This window comes from Prionailurus bengalensis, chromosome D3 (genome assembly GCF_016509475.1).
Source record: "Prionailurus bengalensis isolate Pbe53 chromosome D3, Fcat_Pben_1.1_paternal_pri, whole genome shotgun sequence".
Lineage (NCBI taxonomy): Eukaryota > Metazoa > Chordata > Mammalia > Carnivora > Felidae > Prionailurus > Prionailurus bengalensis.
Window position 1 is genome coordinate 44,307,465 of NC_057356.1, and position 16,374 is coordinate 44,323,838.

A 16,374-nucleotide genomic window follows, 5' to 3' on the forward strand; every position below is an offset into this window, starting at 1 on the left:
TTCATTCTTTTTGGTTGCCAAGTAATACTCCACTGTGTGTGTGTGTATGTGTGTGTGTGTGTATATATATATATATATATATATATATATGTGTGTGTGTGTGTGTGTGTATATACATATATGTGTATATATATGTGTGTGTGTATATATACATATATGTGTATATATATGTATATATATATACACATACACACACACATACATATATACATACACACACACATCTTCTTTATCCATGCATCCATTAGTGGACATTTGGGCTCTTTCCATACTTTGGCAATCATTGATAGTGCTGCTATAAACGTTGGGGTGCATGTGCCCCTTCGAAACCACACACCTGTATCCCTTGGATAAATACCTAGTAGTGCAATTGCTGGGTCATGGGGTAGTTCTATTTTTAACTTTTTTAGAAACCTCCATACTGTTTTCTAGAGCGGCTGCACCAGTTTGCATTCCCATTCCCAACTACACCTGTCGTTGCCTGAGTTGTTAATGTTAGCCATTCCGACTGCCATTAAGGTGGTAACTCATTGCGGTTTTGATTTATATTTCCCTGATGATGAGTGATGTTGAGCATTTTTTTCATTTGTCTGTTAGCCACCTGGATGTCTTCTTTGGAAAAGTGTCTATTTGTGTCTTTTGCCCATTTCTTCACTGGATTATTGGCTTTTTGGGTATTGAGTTTGGTAAGTTCTTTATAGATTTTGGATACTAACCCTTTGTCTGATATATCATTTGCAGATATCTTCTCCCATTCCAATGGTTGCTTTTAGTTTTGCTGATTGCCTGATTTCTTCTAAAAGTTTTATAGTTTTAGCTCTTGCATTTAGGTCTTTGATCCCTGTTAATTTTATGTAGTGTAAGTAAAAGATCCAACTTCATTTTTTGCATGTGTATATCCAGTTTTCCAATACCATCTGTTGAAGAGACTGTCCTTTTCCCATTCAGTGGTCTTGGCACCTTTGTCAAAAATCATTTGACCATAGGCCTTAGGGCTGGACCAGAAGCACAAGGGCATAGTGCTGGGCTCTGTATTCTTATCCCATTGGTACCACATTGTTGTGATTACTGTGGTTTTGTAGTAAGTTTTGAAATCAGCCGTGAGACCTCCAATTTTGTTCTTTTTCAAGGTTGTTTTGGCTATTGAGGGTCCCTTGAGATTCCATATGAATTTAAGGATGGGTTTTTTTTTTAATTTGTGCTCCAAAAAAATATCATTAGGATTTTGATAGGGATTGCATTAAATCTGTAGATGACTTTCGGTAATATTGACATCTCAACAATATCACATCTTCCAATCCATGAACACAGATGTCTTTCCATTTACTTATCATCTTTACTTTCTTTCAGCAAATGTTGTGTACTTTTTCATGTACAAGTCTTTCACATGCTTGGTTAAATAAACATTTATTCCAAAGTATTTTATTCTCTTTGATGCCATTGTAAATGGAATAGTTTTTTTTAATTTCCCTTTTAGATCACTATTAGTGTATAGAGAGAAAAGATTTTTTAGTTTTTGTATCTGCAACTTTGCTGAATTCACTTATTTCTAACTCTGTGTGTGTGTGTGTAATCTTTACGGTTCTCTACATTGAAGGTCATGTTGCCTACAGATAATTTTACTTCTTCCTTTCCAACCTGAGTGCCTTTTATTTCTTCTTCTTGCCTAATTGCTCTGGCTAGAATTTTCAGTAGTATGTTAAATAAAGTGGTAAAGGTGGGCATCCTTGTCTTGTTCTTGAGCTTAGAGGAAAAGCTTTCCATCTCTTACCATTACAGTGTTAGTTGTGGGCTTTTCATATACGGTTCTTACTACATTGAGAACACGTATTACATACATCCTGTTGTAAGGCAGATTTTCCTTCCTACTTCCAAACTATTTTTCTCTTTCCTCCATAGATTCAATAGCTTTTTTAGCCTCTTCATTTCATTACCTACATTTTGTTTCATTTTCGGATGTGCAAATTTGTCTAATAAAATGTGTCTAATATGTGATCTTTTCTTAAAATTCTAATTCCAGTGTAAAACATATGGTCTTATATTTGTTTCAGGTGTACAATATAGTGAATCAACAATTCTATACATTACTCAGTGCTCATCATGAGACGTGTACTCTTAATCCCCTTTACCCATTTCACCCCTCCCACCCTCCCACCTCCCTTGTAACCAACCATCTCTTCTCTATAGTTAAGAGTCTGTTTTTTGGTTTATCTCTCTTTTTTCTTCATTTGTTTTGTTTTTTAAATTCCACATATAAGTGAAATCATACGGTATTTGTCTTTCTCTGACTGGCTTATTTCACTTAGCATTATTTACAATAGCCAAATTATGGAAGCAACCTAAGTGTGCATCAATAGATGAAAGGAAGAAGATGTGGCATATATACACAATGGAATGTTCACTATTAGAAGAATGAAATCTTACCATTTGCAACAACATGGATGGATCTGAGGAACATCATCTTAATATTCTCTATTACTGAGTACTTACCACGTTAGGCACTGTCTTGAGCACCACACAACAATCCTGTGAGATGGACATTACCATTGCATTCTTACAGGTAGAGAAACCAAGGTATTCACTCACAGCTAGAAAGTGGCGGTATCAGGATTTAAATGTAGGCAGCTTGGCTCCAGTCTTTTACTAGACCATATTGCCTCGGGGGGGGGGGGGTGCGGTGGAAAAGACTGTCTAAGGAAAGGATGCCAGTTTCCAGAATCTTCTTCAAAGAAGACATCGCTGTCAATCTCCTAAAGGTATCCAAAGCAGGGGATACTTTAGTGTAGGTTATTGCAAACTTGGCTACTCCCTAGTGCAGGACATGTGAGTGGTTGCTTCCAAGACTGAGAGCACATATTATCTTGGCTTTATAGAACTAACCAGTAATAAGTGTTTCCTCTATGTGGTATCCTCTGTCCCATCAAGGAAACTGGATTCTTTTCCCCTCAAAGTGTACTTCATGAATCATCTGCATCATCAAAGACAGCTCTGGTTTCTGGGCCCTTATCAAACCTAAAGTGAATCTCTGGTGATGGGCTCCGGAAATTGGCATTTTAAAGAGACTCCTTCAGTGATTCTTACTTTTACTCATTTGAGAACCACTGCTCTGAATAATTGGTTGACCCTCCCATTCCACATGGCCACCATGTGAACAGGCATGCCTGCAGAGAGAATGTGAGCTGTCTGTGGGGTTTGGGTCAGGCCTGGGTGAAGGATGTACAGCTGTGGCTATGTTGCCTTCCAGGTGCTGCCAGGTTTCTCATTAAGGAGCTGTCCTACCACAATCTGGAACTGGAGAGGAACCGCCTGGAAGAACTGGGAGTTAAACGCCAGTGTGTCTGGCCTTTTATCGTTGTGATGGACGACTCGTGTGTTCTATGGAACATTCACAGTGTTCAGGATCAGACCAGGTAGTAGTATTTGCCAAGCAGTTCTAGGGGAGTATGGCCTAATGCTATGAAGGAGATGCTTTCCTTGGCTTATTATGCATGGAAGTAAATGAGAGAGGGACAGCTTTACAGAGCAATTATACAGAAGACAACCCTCACTAGCACTTTTCTTTAGATATTCACTGTGCCGTTAAATTTCTGGACTATTTCTGCATCATGGCTTTGGTTTGCTATAAAGTCTGTTGAAAGGCGCTATGATTTAGAAAGTCCACTAGCTTCTGAATCACACCTGGTTTTTAATCTCAGCTCTGCTTGGTAACCTGCCTGGATGAAAAGGAAAAGTTATTTCATCTCTTTGTCTCAATTCTGTCATCTGTAAAATTAGGGCTGGGCCCAAATCAGTGGTTCTCCTGGTGAAGGGGCTCCACGAGGACCAGGGAATGTTAAACCTGGAAAAGTCCTATGCAGTAAATGGTCCCTAAATACCAGTAGCACCCCCACTGATGACCTCTCGGCCCTTCCTTCCAGCTCACACACTATGTTTCCACTGTGAATATGAAGCCAGTGACATTCTCAAATACTCCTTTACTATACCAGAATTACAACACTGGGAAGTATACTTGTGTGCTTCTAACCTCTGGCTCCCTTTCTTTGGTAACTTCTTGTTCATTAGTCATTTTGAGTTGGGCTGTTTTTTTCTGTCTTAAAAGTGGTAAGCCCCACCCCCAAAAGACCATTTCCTTAAGTTAGCAGTGACAGGCATCATGAAAACTAGGCTTGACGTCCTTTTCCATTCCAGGCTAATATAAAGTAAGCCAGCTAATTATATCTTTATGGGTATTAATAGTGTATAGTAGTGTTATCCCTTCAAAAATGATCCTCTCTCCGGTAATATTTATTGCTCTTATATAAACTAACTTGACATTTCATAGCCAGCCCATGGAAGCAGGAGTTTCCAGTAAGAATGTGTCCTTGAAGAGCGTCTTGCAGCATATTGAAGCAACACCAAAAATCATCCACTACGCAATCCTTGGCATACAGAAATGGAGCAGCAAGCTGACTTCTCAGAGCCTGAAAGCCCCATTCTCTAGGTGCCATGTGCATGACTTCATTCTCCTTAACATAGACTTGACTCAGAATGTGCAGTATGACTTCAACAGGTAAGTCGGGCCTCCTGGGTGCAAGCATTCCAGGCATGTTTGCTTCCGCCCAACAATGACCCCTATAATATGTTTGTTCCTCTGTCTTCGAAAACCTGAGAATCTCTTTTTATGGACAAGGAGGGAGAACTGGGATCACAAACCCCAAAGCCCCCCTTCATCCTCCTTCAAACTGACCCGGACCCTTAAATAATAATAATTACAACATGAAATGCTTAGAAAATGTATTTTAGCCATCTCAGTATTCAGCAAGAACTACAAGAGGGACAAAAACTATTACATCAGTACAGATCAGTGTGGGTGGGTCCTTAACCCATTGAAGGTGAACTCTTCCATCCTCAGAAATCAGAAGTTAATCCTTCCCCTAAATGTTAGTAAGATCCAGAGATCTGGATCCTGTAGGGAGAAGCCAACAGGTGGGAATAAGCAGACTAGCCCTGGTCTTGCCTCCTGAATAAATAATGTCCACATCCTGGAAAATCCAAGATGGCCAAGTGAGGAATGTCAGAAACCATAAAGTCCTCGTACGTCAACCCCCAATCTGTAGCTATTAGAATATTCTGTAGCTATTTCATGGCAGATGATGTTTCATCCTGTTTGCAGCCAGGATTGTTAAACTGGGAGCACCTCTGCATCTCTGTCCCACAAGAATACACAGAATGTGCAGTCAGTCCTGTTTCAGCTCAGGAATACCCAAGGCCTCATGGAATGTCTGGGCCCTAAGTCCTCTCACTTCCTCTTCCTTTTAACTCTGGCCTGTGAGCCCCTGAATTGAGCAGAGTTAAGAGGGTCAGCTCCACGAGAAGGCAAAGTTGATTCTGAGTCTGTCTCCTAACAGACTTTATGTATGTAATTAACATGGCTGGGATGTAGGGGCGCCTGGGTGGCTCAGTAGGTTAAATGTCTGACTCTTGATTTCAGCTCAGGTCATGATCCCAGGGTCGTGGGATCGAGCCCCGCATCAGGCTCTGTACTAAGCATGGAGCCTGCTTGCGATTCCCTCTCCCTCTGCCCTGCTTCGATGCTCACTCCCATGTTCTCATTCTCTCTCTCCGTCTCAGAACAAAACAAAACACAAATATGGCTGGGACGCGACAGGTAGTCAGAGATCTATTATTGTGATTATGATTTAGGTATTTCTGTGAAGATGTTGACTTTAACCTGAGAACAAACAGTAGTGGCCTGCTCATCTGCCGCTTTAATAACTTCAGTCTCATGAAGAAACATGTTCAGGTTGGAGGGCAAAGGGACTTTATCATTAAACCAAAGATTATGGTAAGTTTGCAAGCTTGATTCTACTGTTCTTTGTTATTAGGTACTGGCATTAATACTTGCCACTTGACTGGAAAGTGAGATAACGCAAGGGAGTCAGTTCTTAATGCCAAATATGCAGTCTGTCTCCTTACTGAGGATTCATCTAGAGTAAAACAAAAGATTTGAAAATTCAACAGATTTACATTTCTTTAGATTTAAGGCTTAACAATTCCTCCATCAAATCTTGTTTCAAACTTAACATTCTATCTTTATAAACTGGCAAAACTAACATTTTTACATTCTTTAATACATAAGACAAATGTAAATTAAGATGCTTGTCTGGTCCTTTGCCAGTTTTGTTGTTGTTGTTGTTTTAAGAAAGTAAGACCAATCAACACTTATTGAGGGTGAATTCCATGGACCTACCCTTTTCTGTTTAAGACATTTACTGTCTTAATAATTTATAACATGTGAACTCCCCAGTGCAGCTTAGAAGCCTCTTCGCTTTTATTTTTTGGATGTGCTGGGATGGGACTTAACGTGTCCACGTCCAGCAGCACTGTGAAAGGCTTCCTGTTGGTCCTCACCATGTTGCTAAATGCAGTAACTGTCAAACAAGCCTACATTTCCATTTTCTCCTGCCCTGGCTGTGCATTAAGTGAGACCCAACCTATTCCCAAGGGGGAAAAAAGTCCAGAACCCAAGAAGGACAAACTAACCTCTGAGCCTAGCATCTGTCACTGTGCTACTACTACTATTTGAGGACCATCAGCGTGCAATGCCATTTTTTCCTTGCCCGTTTCATCCAGTGACAGACCTATTTCCCATGATAATCTCGGCTCTGATTTCAGGTGTCAGAGAGCTTAGCACCCATCTTGCCCCTTCAGTATGTCTGTGCTCCCGACAGTGAACACACACTACTGGCAGCCCCTGCGCAGTTTCTCCTGGAGAAGTTCCTTCAGCATGCTTCCTACAAACTCTTCCCCAAAGCCATCCATAACTTCAAGAGTCCTGTGTTGGCCATTGACTGCTACCTTAACATTGGACCAGAGGTAAAGGGAAGAGGGCTGGTATTGTGCTTTTACCCATTTCCATCAATTTCTTTCCCATTTTAGCTCCCATTTGAAAGCTTAAATGGAGACAAAAAAGGAGCCTGTGACATACTCATATTGCAAAAGGCTCACACAAGATGTGATGGCAACTGTCCCTCCCCATCCCTACTTCTGCTGTCCACAGTGAGCCAGTGAATATGCAAAGCTTAGCTCAGAGGTCAGTTCCACTGAGCCTACCTCAGTGACTGTGGACAAAAGCAGTTGCTTGCCATCCTAAAACGTATCAGACCGTATTATAATCACGTGATGATGCTTCTCCACAAGACACAGTTCAAAGGCACACAGTGTCTTAGCCACTGTTTTAGGCAAAAGAGAAGCTCAGTGACTGCTGGACAATTTAGGGTTATCACAGGAGACCTTTGTAGCTGTCACTTCACCACTTCCCACTCTAGGATTTCTTTCTTTGCCATTGTTTCTTTATTTTGCATTCTTTCTCGTCTCAAATTCCCCATCAGTGTTAGTTTTTGCCACTTGCACCTTTGACCACTGATGGCCTTCAGGACTTTATTTAAGGGCTTCTGCCACGAAGCTTTCCTCTACAATTATTAGTAATATTTTAAAAATATTTAACTGTTCACTAACATCCTCTGTAAATAACTTAAAAGGTATAAAGAAAAAGAATCACTTGTAATGGGAATAGTAACATTTTGGTAAACCGTATTTTAGGTTTTCCTCTTTGTATGTATTAAAACATACATACATTCCTCTTTGTATGTATAAAACTCTTAGGTTTTCTTCTTTGTATGTATTAACATATACAATATCTTCAGACTGAAATCCAAATGTATTCAATTCTGGAAACTGATTTTTAAATCAATTTTACTGAAATTTCCTAAGAATGAAAATGTAATCTACACCATGAGTTGTAGAAGGTACCTTAAAAACCATTAGTATCTCTAAGTCATGTGTCTAACCCAGGCCTCTAGACTCCTCCACCCCAGGGTCCAGGGTTCAAGATGTTAGACAACACAGTCTCAACACTACTACTAACAGCAACTAACAGTGAATACCTACTAAGTGGTTTACAGTGTTTATTTCATAAAACAGTCCTATGAAACAGGTACTACTATTATTTCGCCAGAGAAACTGAGGTATGGCAAAATGAAGGAAGCCACTCAGTGTTACCCAGCTACTAAGCAGAGGAACCAGTATTTGGATCCAAGCCGTCAGGTGCAGTCATTAAGCCATGCCCCTGTTCTCAAGGTCTCCCAACTATCTTACCTCCGTGTAATTTTTATAAAGCTATCTTCTTTACATGAAAGCCATATAGAACTAAATACTTAAAATTATGCACTGCTTGAAGCTTCTGTCTGAAAATTTAAGTGTATTTAAATGAAAAGCTGATTACCTTATTGATGAGGATTTAAAAAAATTAAACATTTCATCCCAAGTGTGCCTTTTTGTGGAAGACCATTTTTCATTTTTACAAAGACATTTAGGTGGAGAGGCCTGTTTCATTTCTTACTACTAATTCTCTCGTAAATGTCCTTTATCAAGAGAAACAAGATGTAAATAGGTTAAAACTTGGCACACTAAATAAAAGAGGTGCAGAATTTAAATAACCAACCTATTTGTTTCTATTAAAAAAATGTATGTCCTTTACCTTACCCTGGAATAACTAAATAGGCAGGTACTGACTTATTCAGCTGAAGTGCAGATGTTTTGCCTGCTTTTTGAAATGCCCGTGCTGTCTGCTTGATGATTCCAGGTGGCCATATGCTACATCAGCTCCAGACCCCACTCCAGCAATGTCAACTGTGAAGGGGTGTTTTTCAGTGGACTTCTCTTGTACCTCTGTGACTCTTTTGTAGGTGCTGATCTTCTGAAGAAATTTAAGTTTCTAAAAGGTAGACCAAATTTAGTGTCTTTTGTTTGTGAATGCCATTGTTCCTGCTGAACAAAATAGGGAAGTGAGCCAAAAAGCACTTTAATAATCTTTTTTGCCAGTGAACTGAATACCCTGCTTATTTTAAACGAGGACCATGATTTTCTTAACTGGGGTGTGGGTGGAATCAAGTCCATCATACCAGGACAGAATACAGATAGATGGCCAGAAATGTGACCACATTAAATATGTTTTTACCATTAATTCTAGAAAAGAATGATGCAGTGCAAGAAGAGAAATAATGCTTTTCAAATAATCTCATTGTAATAAAACTCATCTTAATGAGATGTGATTCTGGTATAGAAGCTAAAGTTGCTTCAACAGGTATGCACTGTACAAAAAGATCTGCCCAAGGACAAACTGCAGATTATGTATCATGAATAATCCTGACAAGATGACCTCTGAAGTCGGTGAACAAAGTATGATTCACCATACTGTGCACAGGCCACTGTGAAAAACAGTATAGAGGTTCCTCAAAAATTTAAAATAGAATTGGGGCACCTGGGTGGCTCAGTCGGCCGAGCACTGGACTTCGGCTCAGGTCATGATCTCACTGCTCTTGAGTTTGAGCCCCGCGTCGGGCTCTGTGCTGACTGCTCAGAGCCTGGAGCCTGCTTTGGATTCTGTCTCTCCTTCCCTCTCTCTGCCTCTACCCCGCTCACACGCTGTCAATCACTCTCTCAAAAAGAAATAAACATTAAAAAAAAAAAAAAGAACCATATTATCCAGTATTCCACTACTGGGTATTTAAAGAAAATAAAAGATATATGCAACCCTATGTTTACTGCAGCATTATTTACAATAGCCAAAATATGTAAGCTACCCAAGTGTCCCTCCATAGATGAATCAGTAAGGAAGATGTATTTGTATATAATGGCATATGACTCAGCCATTAAAAAGGAGGTCTTGCTTTTGCAACAGCATGGATGGACCTGGGTATATGATGCTAAGTGAAGTAAGTCAGAGAAACAAATACTATATGATTTCACTCATGTAGAATTTAAGAATAGATGAACATGTGTATTTACATATGCATAAAATACATATGGAACAGTGAGGGAGGGAGGTTGCCTCTCAGGGGACATTTGGCATTATCTGGAGACATTTCAGACTATCACACTGGAAAGTGCTGCTGGCATATAGTGAGTAAAAGAGAAGCCAAGGATGCTGCTAAAATATCCTATAAGAACAGAACAGCCCCCATAACAGAATTATCCAGTGGTGCCAAGGTGGAGAACCCCTGCTCTAGACACATAGAACATTGGTTTTACCATCGGTTACCACAGGGGAAGGGGAGATTTTTTACTTTACACTCTTAACTTTTGAATCTGATAACTCAAAACTTGAGTTTATTTTTGAACTCAAATAAGATGAAAATTATAATGAGCAGTTGTGACAGGTTACTTACCTATATGTTGGTTCTCAGATGTGTCAGCTTAGAGGACATAATCAGAAAAAGATGATAGGCTCTTCATAATTTCAATCCCTGAACCTAAGATGCACTTCTGCCTTTTTTCTGAAGGTGCTACCCTGTGTGTCATCTGCCAAGACAGAAGCTCCTTACGCCAAACAATTGTCCGCTTAGAGCTGGAGGATGAGTGGCAGTTCCGCCTCCGAGATGAGTTTCAAACTGCTAACAGCAGTGATGACAAGCCCCTCTACTTTCTTACTGGCCGCCACGTATGACCTTTCGGAGACACCAAAAATAGCAAAGGGATGCCTAGGTGGGGTGGGGCAGAAACATTTATTTGGGATTTTTTTTCCTTTAAAGTACAATCACTGTGGAGCAAAGTGCAACATATTTGTTCTCCAAAGAAATCCGCCCCTCCAACCCCAATCTGAGGCAGGTCTCTGGGGTATCACTCTCTTTCAGTTCCACTTTTGGGACCTTCAATTCAGGTTAACTCCACCCTAGGCAGTTATGCAATTACTTAAGACATGGTCTGCCATGGGAGCCTGAGGAGGGTGTACTTTGGAGAAATAACGTGGAGTTTGCATTGTTTTTTCTACTATACTGTGTTAGGGGGAAAACGGACTCTCAGCATTAGCTAGCCTGAATGTGTTACATGAGACTCACACCACTGGTGTGGAATTAAATGAAGATTAACGTTTGAGGCCTGAACCCTCAGTTTCTCTTCAGATCTGTACTTTGGTACAGTACTACTCAGGGGTCTGAAATGATAGAATGTAGAAGATATTTGTATTTTAAAAAAAAAGAAGTAGCTTTGTCTTTCTCTGTGCAGTGTTAGTTTAAGATTTATAATCTTATATGTATTGAAACTTTTGGCAAAATTTCCACACGAGTTAAAAGTTTACTATTTAAACTGAACAAACAAATCAGTAAATGCAGAGCAGGCACTGTATGCATTTATGCAGCTTCTCCTTGCTGAAATTCCTTTGGTATTTTTTCATTCTTTAAAAACCTTTCCAGTCTCTAAGCACACTATGTCTATGAGAATATGGAACAGAGTTTAAACTTGTACAAGGAGAACCTAATTCAGTAGTTGAGCCAATTAAGCAGCTTTCAGCAGTCACCCCATACCCACCCTGTTTGGTTGGGATTAAGCAGTTGGCACCAGCAAAGCTAAATGTCAGGCTCTGGTTCTGTGTGGAATGGAACTAGTTTGTTTCTTTTCATGGCCTCAAGCAAAGCTTCCTTTAATAAATAAAAAATACACTGAATAAACATCAGCTACCTTATATAGACAACAACACAAAAACTGCTGAAATGGGAAACAGAGCCATAGAAAGACCACTGTTTTAATCTTACGAGTGATTCTTTTGTGAGGAGTAAGAAAGATTCCATTAAAAGTCTCTGACTCACTAAAATCGGTAGGGGGTGTTTTTTCAGTACCAACAGTGTAAGTTTCTCACCATGTATTTTAATCAAACCCAGACTTTTAGAAAATGTTCTAGAACAAATGAAGTCCTTTGGAAGTTTGTGCTTAAATTACTCTAGTTCTCATCATTCAACAATTTGACATTTTTCTCATGAGCCCACACATACCACTTAAAATGGCCATTTTTACTTGAATTGAAGTCTTACTTATGGCCTGAAACTACTGAGAGGTGGCTGACTCAGCCTGCATTTACTTAGAACAAATAACGTTAACTGACCAGCTTTATTAGCTTGTGGTAACAAGGAGTTTACAGTAGTGAAAAAATGGAATGTACTAATCTGAAAATGGTTTGCAGATCTCTTGGTTTTAATATAGCTTACGATGCTTTAAATGTATTTTGAAATGAACAATTCCTTTAAACCCCATTTTAAATTCTCCTTCAACGAGGATCTGCCTTATGTATACTTTAAAAATACTCATAATTTCAGTACAGAATTTTTGGTAAAGAGGTACGTTTTGAAGCAGGTTGATTTAGATATGAATGTATTTCAATTGTTCCTGTTTTGTTGAAAGGGCCTAATGCAGAGGATATCAAGAAACCCACTGTGCAATATTCCAATATTTATAGGGCAAATAAAATACTTGAAATAATCCCAAAACACTTGTAACTGGGGCAGATGGCCTCTCAGGGTTTCTTCTGGCTTTATGGCTTCAAAGTCTTTATAAAGTGTGTTTTTTTAAAGTAGTAACCTTAGATGCAGGTACTCCATATTAGGGCTGTACTCTGAAAAATCAAATGATTATGATCTCTTAAATACTATTAAACCCTGTGGAAGAAAAATGCCAGAACAAAGCCAAAGACCATCACCCCAAAGATGGAGAACTCAAACTGACCTGCCTATTCTTCTCAATGCCTATCTTACTAAGGTTTGGATCTTTTAAAATCATCTTATCAGTATAATTCCTTAGAGAACGTTAGGTCCTTCTCCTTTAAGGATAAAATTGCACAAGCACAGGACACCATGATTTGTTAATACATACCTTGGTGTGTTCAGCTTCAAGCCTTGCCATCCTTTAAAACATTGTGGTATGAATGTGTTTGCTAGGCCTGCATAATAATTGATCTATAGACCTGTTGAACCTTGCCATGTATGACAGTTCACACAGGTTAATACTGAATGTAAACTAAAATTAGAATAAGAATTGTTGTGTTCAATTATTTTGGCTGTAATTTATGCAACTGCTTTTTGTGATTCTTAGAAAAGGAAGCACCTGTGTTACCTTATTACTGTAAAATTTTCTTAACCAAAATTTGGTGAATTACACTAGTCGGTCTACCTCACATTTTGTTTATGATTCTAAATTGTCTTTTAAGTTGTGTCTACCATATGTTGTCTTTTCATTTAATTTGGTGAATGTATTAAAATTCTCTCCCATCCCCTTAAACAGGAAAAGTGTTTTCTTTACCCTGATTTTCTGGTATGTCCAAAAAAGACTGGAAGTCCACAGATCACAGGCTGGATGACTCTAAGATTCAACTATTCTCACCTAACAGTTCAAGAAAGTGTTAAATAAATACTTGTTGAGTGAAAAGCTATAGCTTATACAAAGAAGATGTACACACATATAAAGTATCCACACATCATGCCCATTTGCAGAGTTCCATATTATGGATGACAGATCTTACAAATGATGACTATTAAAGAGGCATTAGAAATATTCATAGTATAACCCCAATCTTTTATAGGTGGCAACTGTATTCATTTTGGTGTCCTTAGAAACAGAACTTTGGGTTGCTAGAACTGTGTAGTATGACATGAGGTGTTCATCTCCATTTCCAAACTACCTAAAGAATAACTTTGTTATTTCAGAAAAATGGCTTTCAGTTCTATTAAGTAAAGAGTGCTAGCATAGTAGACTTTGCTACAGAACCATGAAAACTCTCTTCTAGGGGTGTCTGGGTGGCTCAGTTAAGTGGCCGACTCTTGATTTTGGCTCATGAACTCACAGTTCGTAAGAGCGAGTCCTGGGTCGGGCTCTGCACTGACAGTGTGGAGCCTGCTTGGGATTCTCTCTCTCTCTCCCCCTCTTCCCCTGCGCCTGCTTGCACACACTCTCTCAAGCTTTAAAACAAAACAAAACACACTCTCTCAAGCTTTAAAACAAAACAGAAACACTCTTCTAGGCCAAGGACCCCTGGCTGTTACCTCAGGAGAGACGATAATAAACATTTGTTGAGTGTGGTGACAGATTTGGGAGCAAGCAGAAACTGCCAGAGATCCACTACATACTCCAAAGCAGCTGCTCCATTGGAAAGACTTAAAGCTGTGGATCTGATTGCTATTCCTTTGGATTCAACTACCTAAAGCTGGAATAACTTTCAGTTTATTCCAGGGAACAAATATCCCTCAGGCCTCTCTTTAGTCATGGAAACTGGCCCTTAAGCTTTCTCCAGGTCTAGGAGAATTCTGCCCTAGCACTGAAACCCTGGTTTCACTGAAAGAAACCATCACTAAAGATATTTCAGTAAGGGCCTCTGAGGCCAAGGGTTAAAGCCATTCATTCACACAATAAATTCCTTCTGCTCTTAACTTTCAAGTGCTGAGCTAAGGAAAGCAACTACTTCAGTGACTATGACAAAAGATGAAATAAGTTCTAAGAAAAAAAGCAAGTTGTTTTCTGACCACTTCTTTGTTCTCTAAGTAGTCCAGTGTATTTTATTTTTACTAGAATGGTATGGCAGGAGGAGGGGTTATTATAAGACAGTTATCTTCCCTTTATCTGCCCAAAGGCCCAAGAGCCATGAGAATAGGTCAAAGACATACATATGTCTACCTTCCATAAATCAAATCAGCAACCGTAACTCCTGGTGACATATGGTTAGGCAGGTCTCTATCTGTGTTCCTATCCAGACACCCTAGCTGGGCAGCCACACAATGTAAGCAAGAACAATTAAAATATCAATGCATGTCTATTATACTTACTGTCCTTAAGATAGTCATACTTCACCCAATGGTAAAATACTGATTTTTTAATAATTCTTGCAAAATAAAAACACTGCACGTCCTTGTAAACAAGGGCATAACCCATAAAACCTTGTGGTTCCTGTCTATACTTGTAGTTTCTAGAACATCTATACAGCAGGTATTTTTATAATGAACCAACAACTATTCAAGGGCAGCTGACAAATTCATAGGCATCTTTAGATCATCACAATTACAGAATCAACTTATTTTGAAGTTTGACTGTGGCCATTAGTGGATACTCACAGTGTCCATTACTGCCTCCACCACTCTGAAAAGACCACTCTTCTTTTTCTAGTGTCACTCTTCAGCCTTCAATTGTGATATGACAGTGCTGACCATTCTTGATTCTTGAAACTCTTCCTTTGGTTTCTACCACTCTCTTCTGATCCTCTGACCTCTTCCCAGGTACTCTTCTTCAAGACTCTTAAATGATGGTATTCCTCACAACTCTCTCCTACCATGTTATTTTACAAACCTCAGGGTGGGGACATCTCCTCTAAACCTCTGAATAATTGTTAAATTTCCTTAGTTCAAACTTCTCTCAAACTCTAGATCAACATATCCAATTATATACCAAACAGGTGTCTCCCCTTGGAGATTCTGCAACCACGTCAAAATCTTTACCAAAATTGAGCTCATCCTTCCTAGTCCAATTCTCCCAGTAATTCTCCAGTATTCCCTTCTGAGCCAATCCATCTATTCAGTTACTCAAAATTCCAAATTACCCTAAATTCTTTGCCATGATCCTTCTCTGGCCAGTTATCAACTCTTTTGATTCTTCCATTTTGTCTCCTCAAAGTTTATCTGTTTCCTCATCTTCATCAACACATCATAACTTCAGTGTTTCAACATTTTTCACCCAGACTCCTATAAAGCAGTCTCTTAATCTCTAAATTCCAGATTCTTCACTTGAGTTGTCATGACAATTAAATAAAATAATGCAGCACTATATTAAAGGTGTGACACATAGCAAACACTCAAAAGTTAGATGTTACTAATACTATTCTTACAGAAACACCTAGATTGTAAAAGTTATTTGAGGGGCTGTTTCTCCAATATAAACATGAAAACAGTCTTCCTAGTAATTGTAACATTTAAGCCAACCAAAAGATATATATTCTCTACTCCCAGGTCCCCTAGAAAACACCAACTCTGGCTCCCCAAAGCAGCATACCATGTTTCTATGCAAACTGGATCTGTATTATGAGATTAACAGTTAATAGAGCATCTATACTATACAAGAAAATTGCATGCTCTTTTTAAAAAGTTACAGTCCCTGTCAGGCAAATGATGACACCAGGGGTGACTGTAAGAGTTTAAAGTACAAAGGCAAGGGAGTGTCAAAAGTCAGACCATTATGATGAGTCAAAGGGAAATATTTACACCCCTACAAAGAAGAGTACAGAGCCTTATACCACTCTATAAATGTGAAAAGCATACATCTATAGGGGGATAAAATACACACCTGATAATTTAAAGCTCTAAATTTCAGCTGGTTTTTAATGAAGACATGATTATCATTTCAGCTCATAAAAATAATCTATGTTAGACCATAGTGGTGCTTCATTCTTGGGCTATGGCTCTTTCTTCAAAAGATCAGAGTATTTCCATGTTAGGATTTTGCTTTTTGAAGACCAAGTTCAGAATTGTTACTGACATACTGATCCTTTGGCAAAATGGTGAAACTTTTAAGAAGCCACTATTTTAA

At 39.1% G+C, this 16,374-nt stretch overlaps 1 protein-coding gene across 4 annotated transcripts in view; it reads left to right on the top strand.

Annotated features, from left to right (window-relative positions):
• Positions 1 to 13,086, top strand: part of GREB1L (GREB1 like retinoic acid receptor coactivator) — a 178,811-nt gene extending 165,725 nt beyond the window's left edge. For all 4 annotated transcript variants that reach the window (XM_043558429.1, XM_043558432.1, XM_043558430.1 and 1 more), the window contains exons 29-34: positions 3,245 to 3,410; positions 4,322 to 4,549; positions 5,683 to 5,824; positions 6,655 to 6,855; positions 8,624 to 8,762; positions 10,323 to 13,086. In XM_043558429.1, coding sequence (XP_043414364.1) covers positions 3,245 to 3,410; positions 4,322 to 4,549; positions 5,683 to 5,824; positions 6,655 to 6,855; positions 8,624 to 8,762; positions 10,323 to 10,486 — 1,040 coding nt within the window. In that variant the 3' untranslated portion in view covers positions 10,487 to 13,086. The remainder of the gene's footprint in view (positions 1 to 3,244; positions 3,411 to 4,321; positions 4,550 to 5,682; positions 5,825 to 6,654; positions 6,856 to 8,623; positions 8,763 to 10,322) is intronic.
• The last annotated feature ends 3,288 nt before the right edge of the window (positions 13,087 to 16,374 follow it).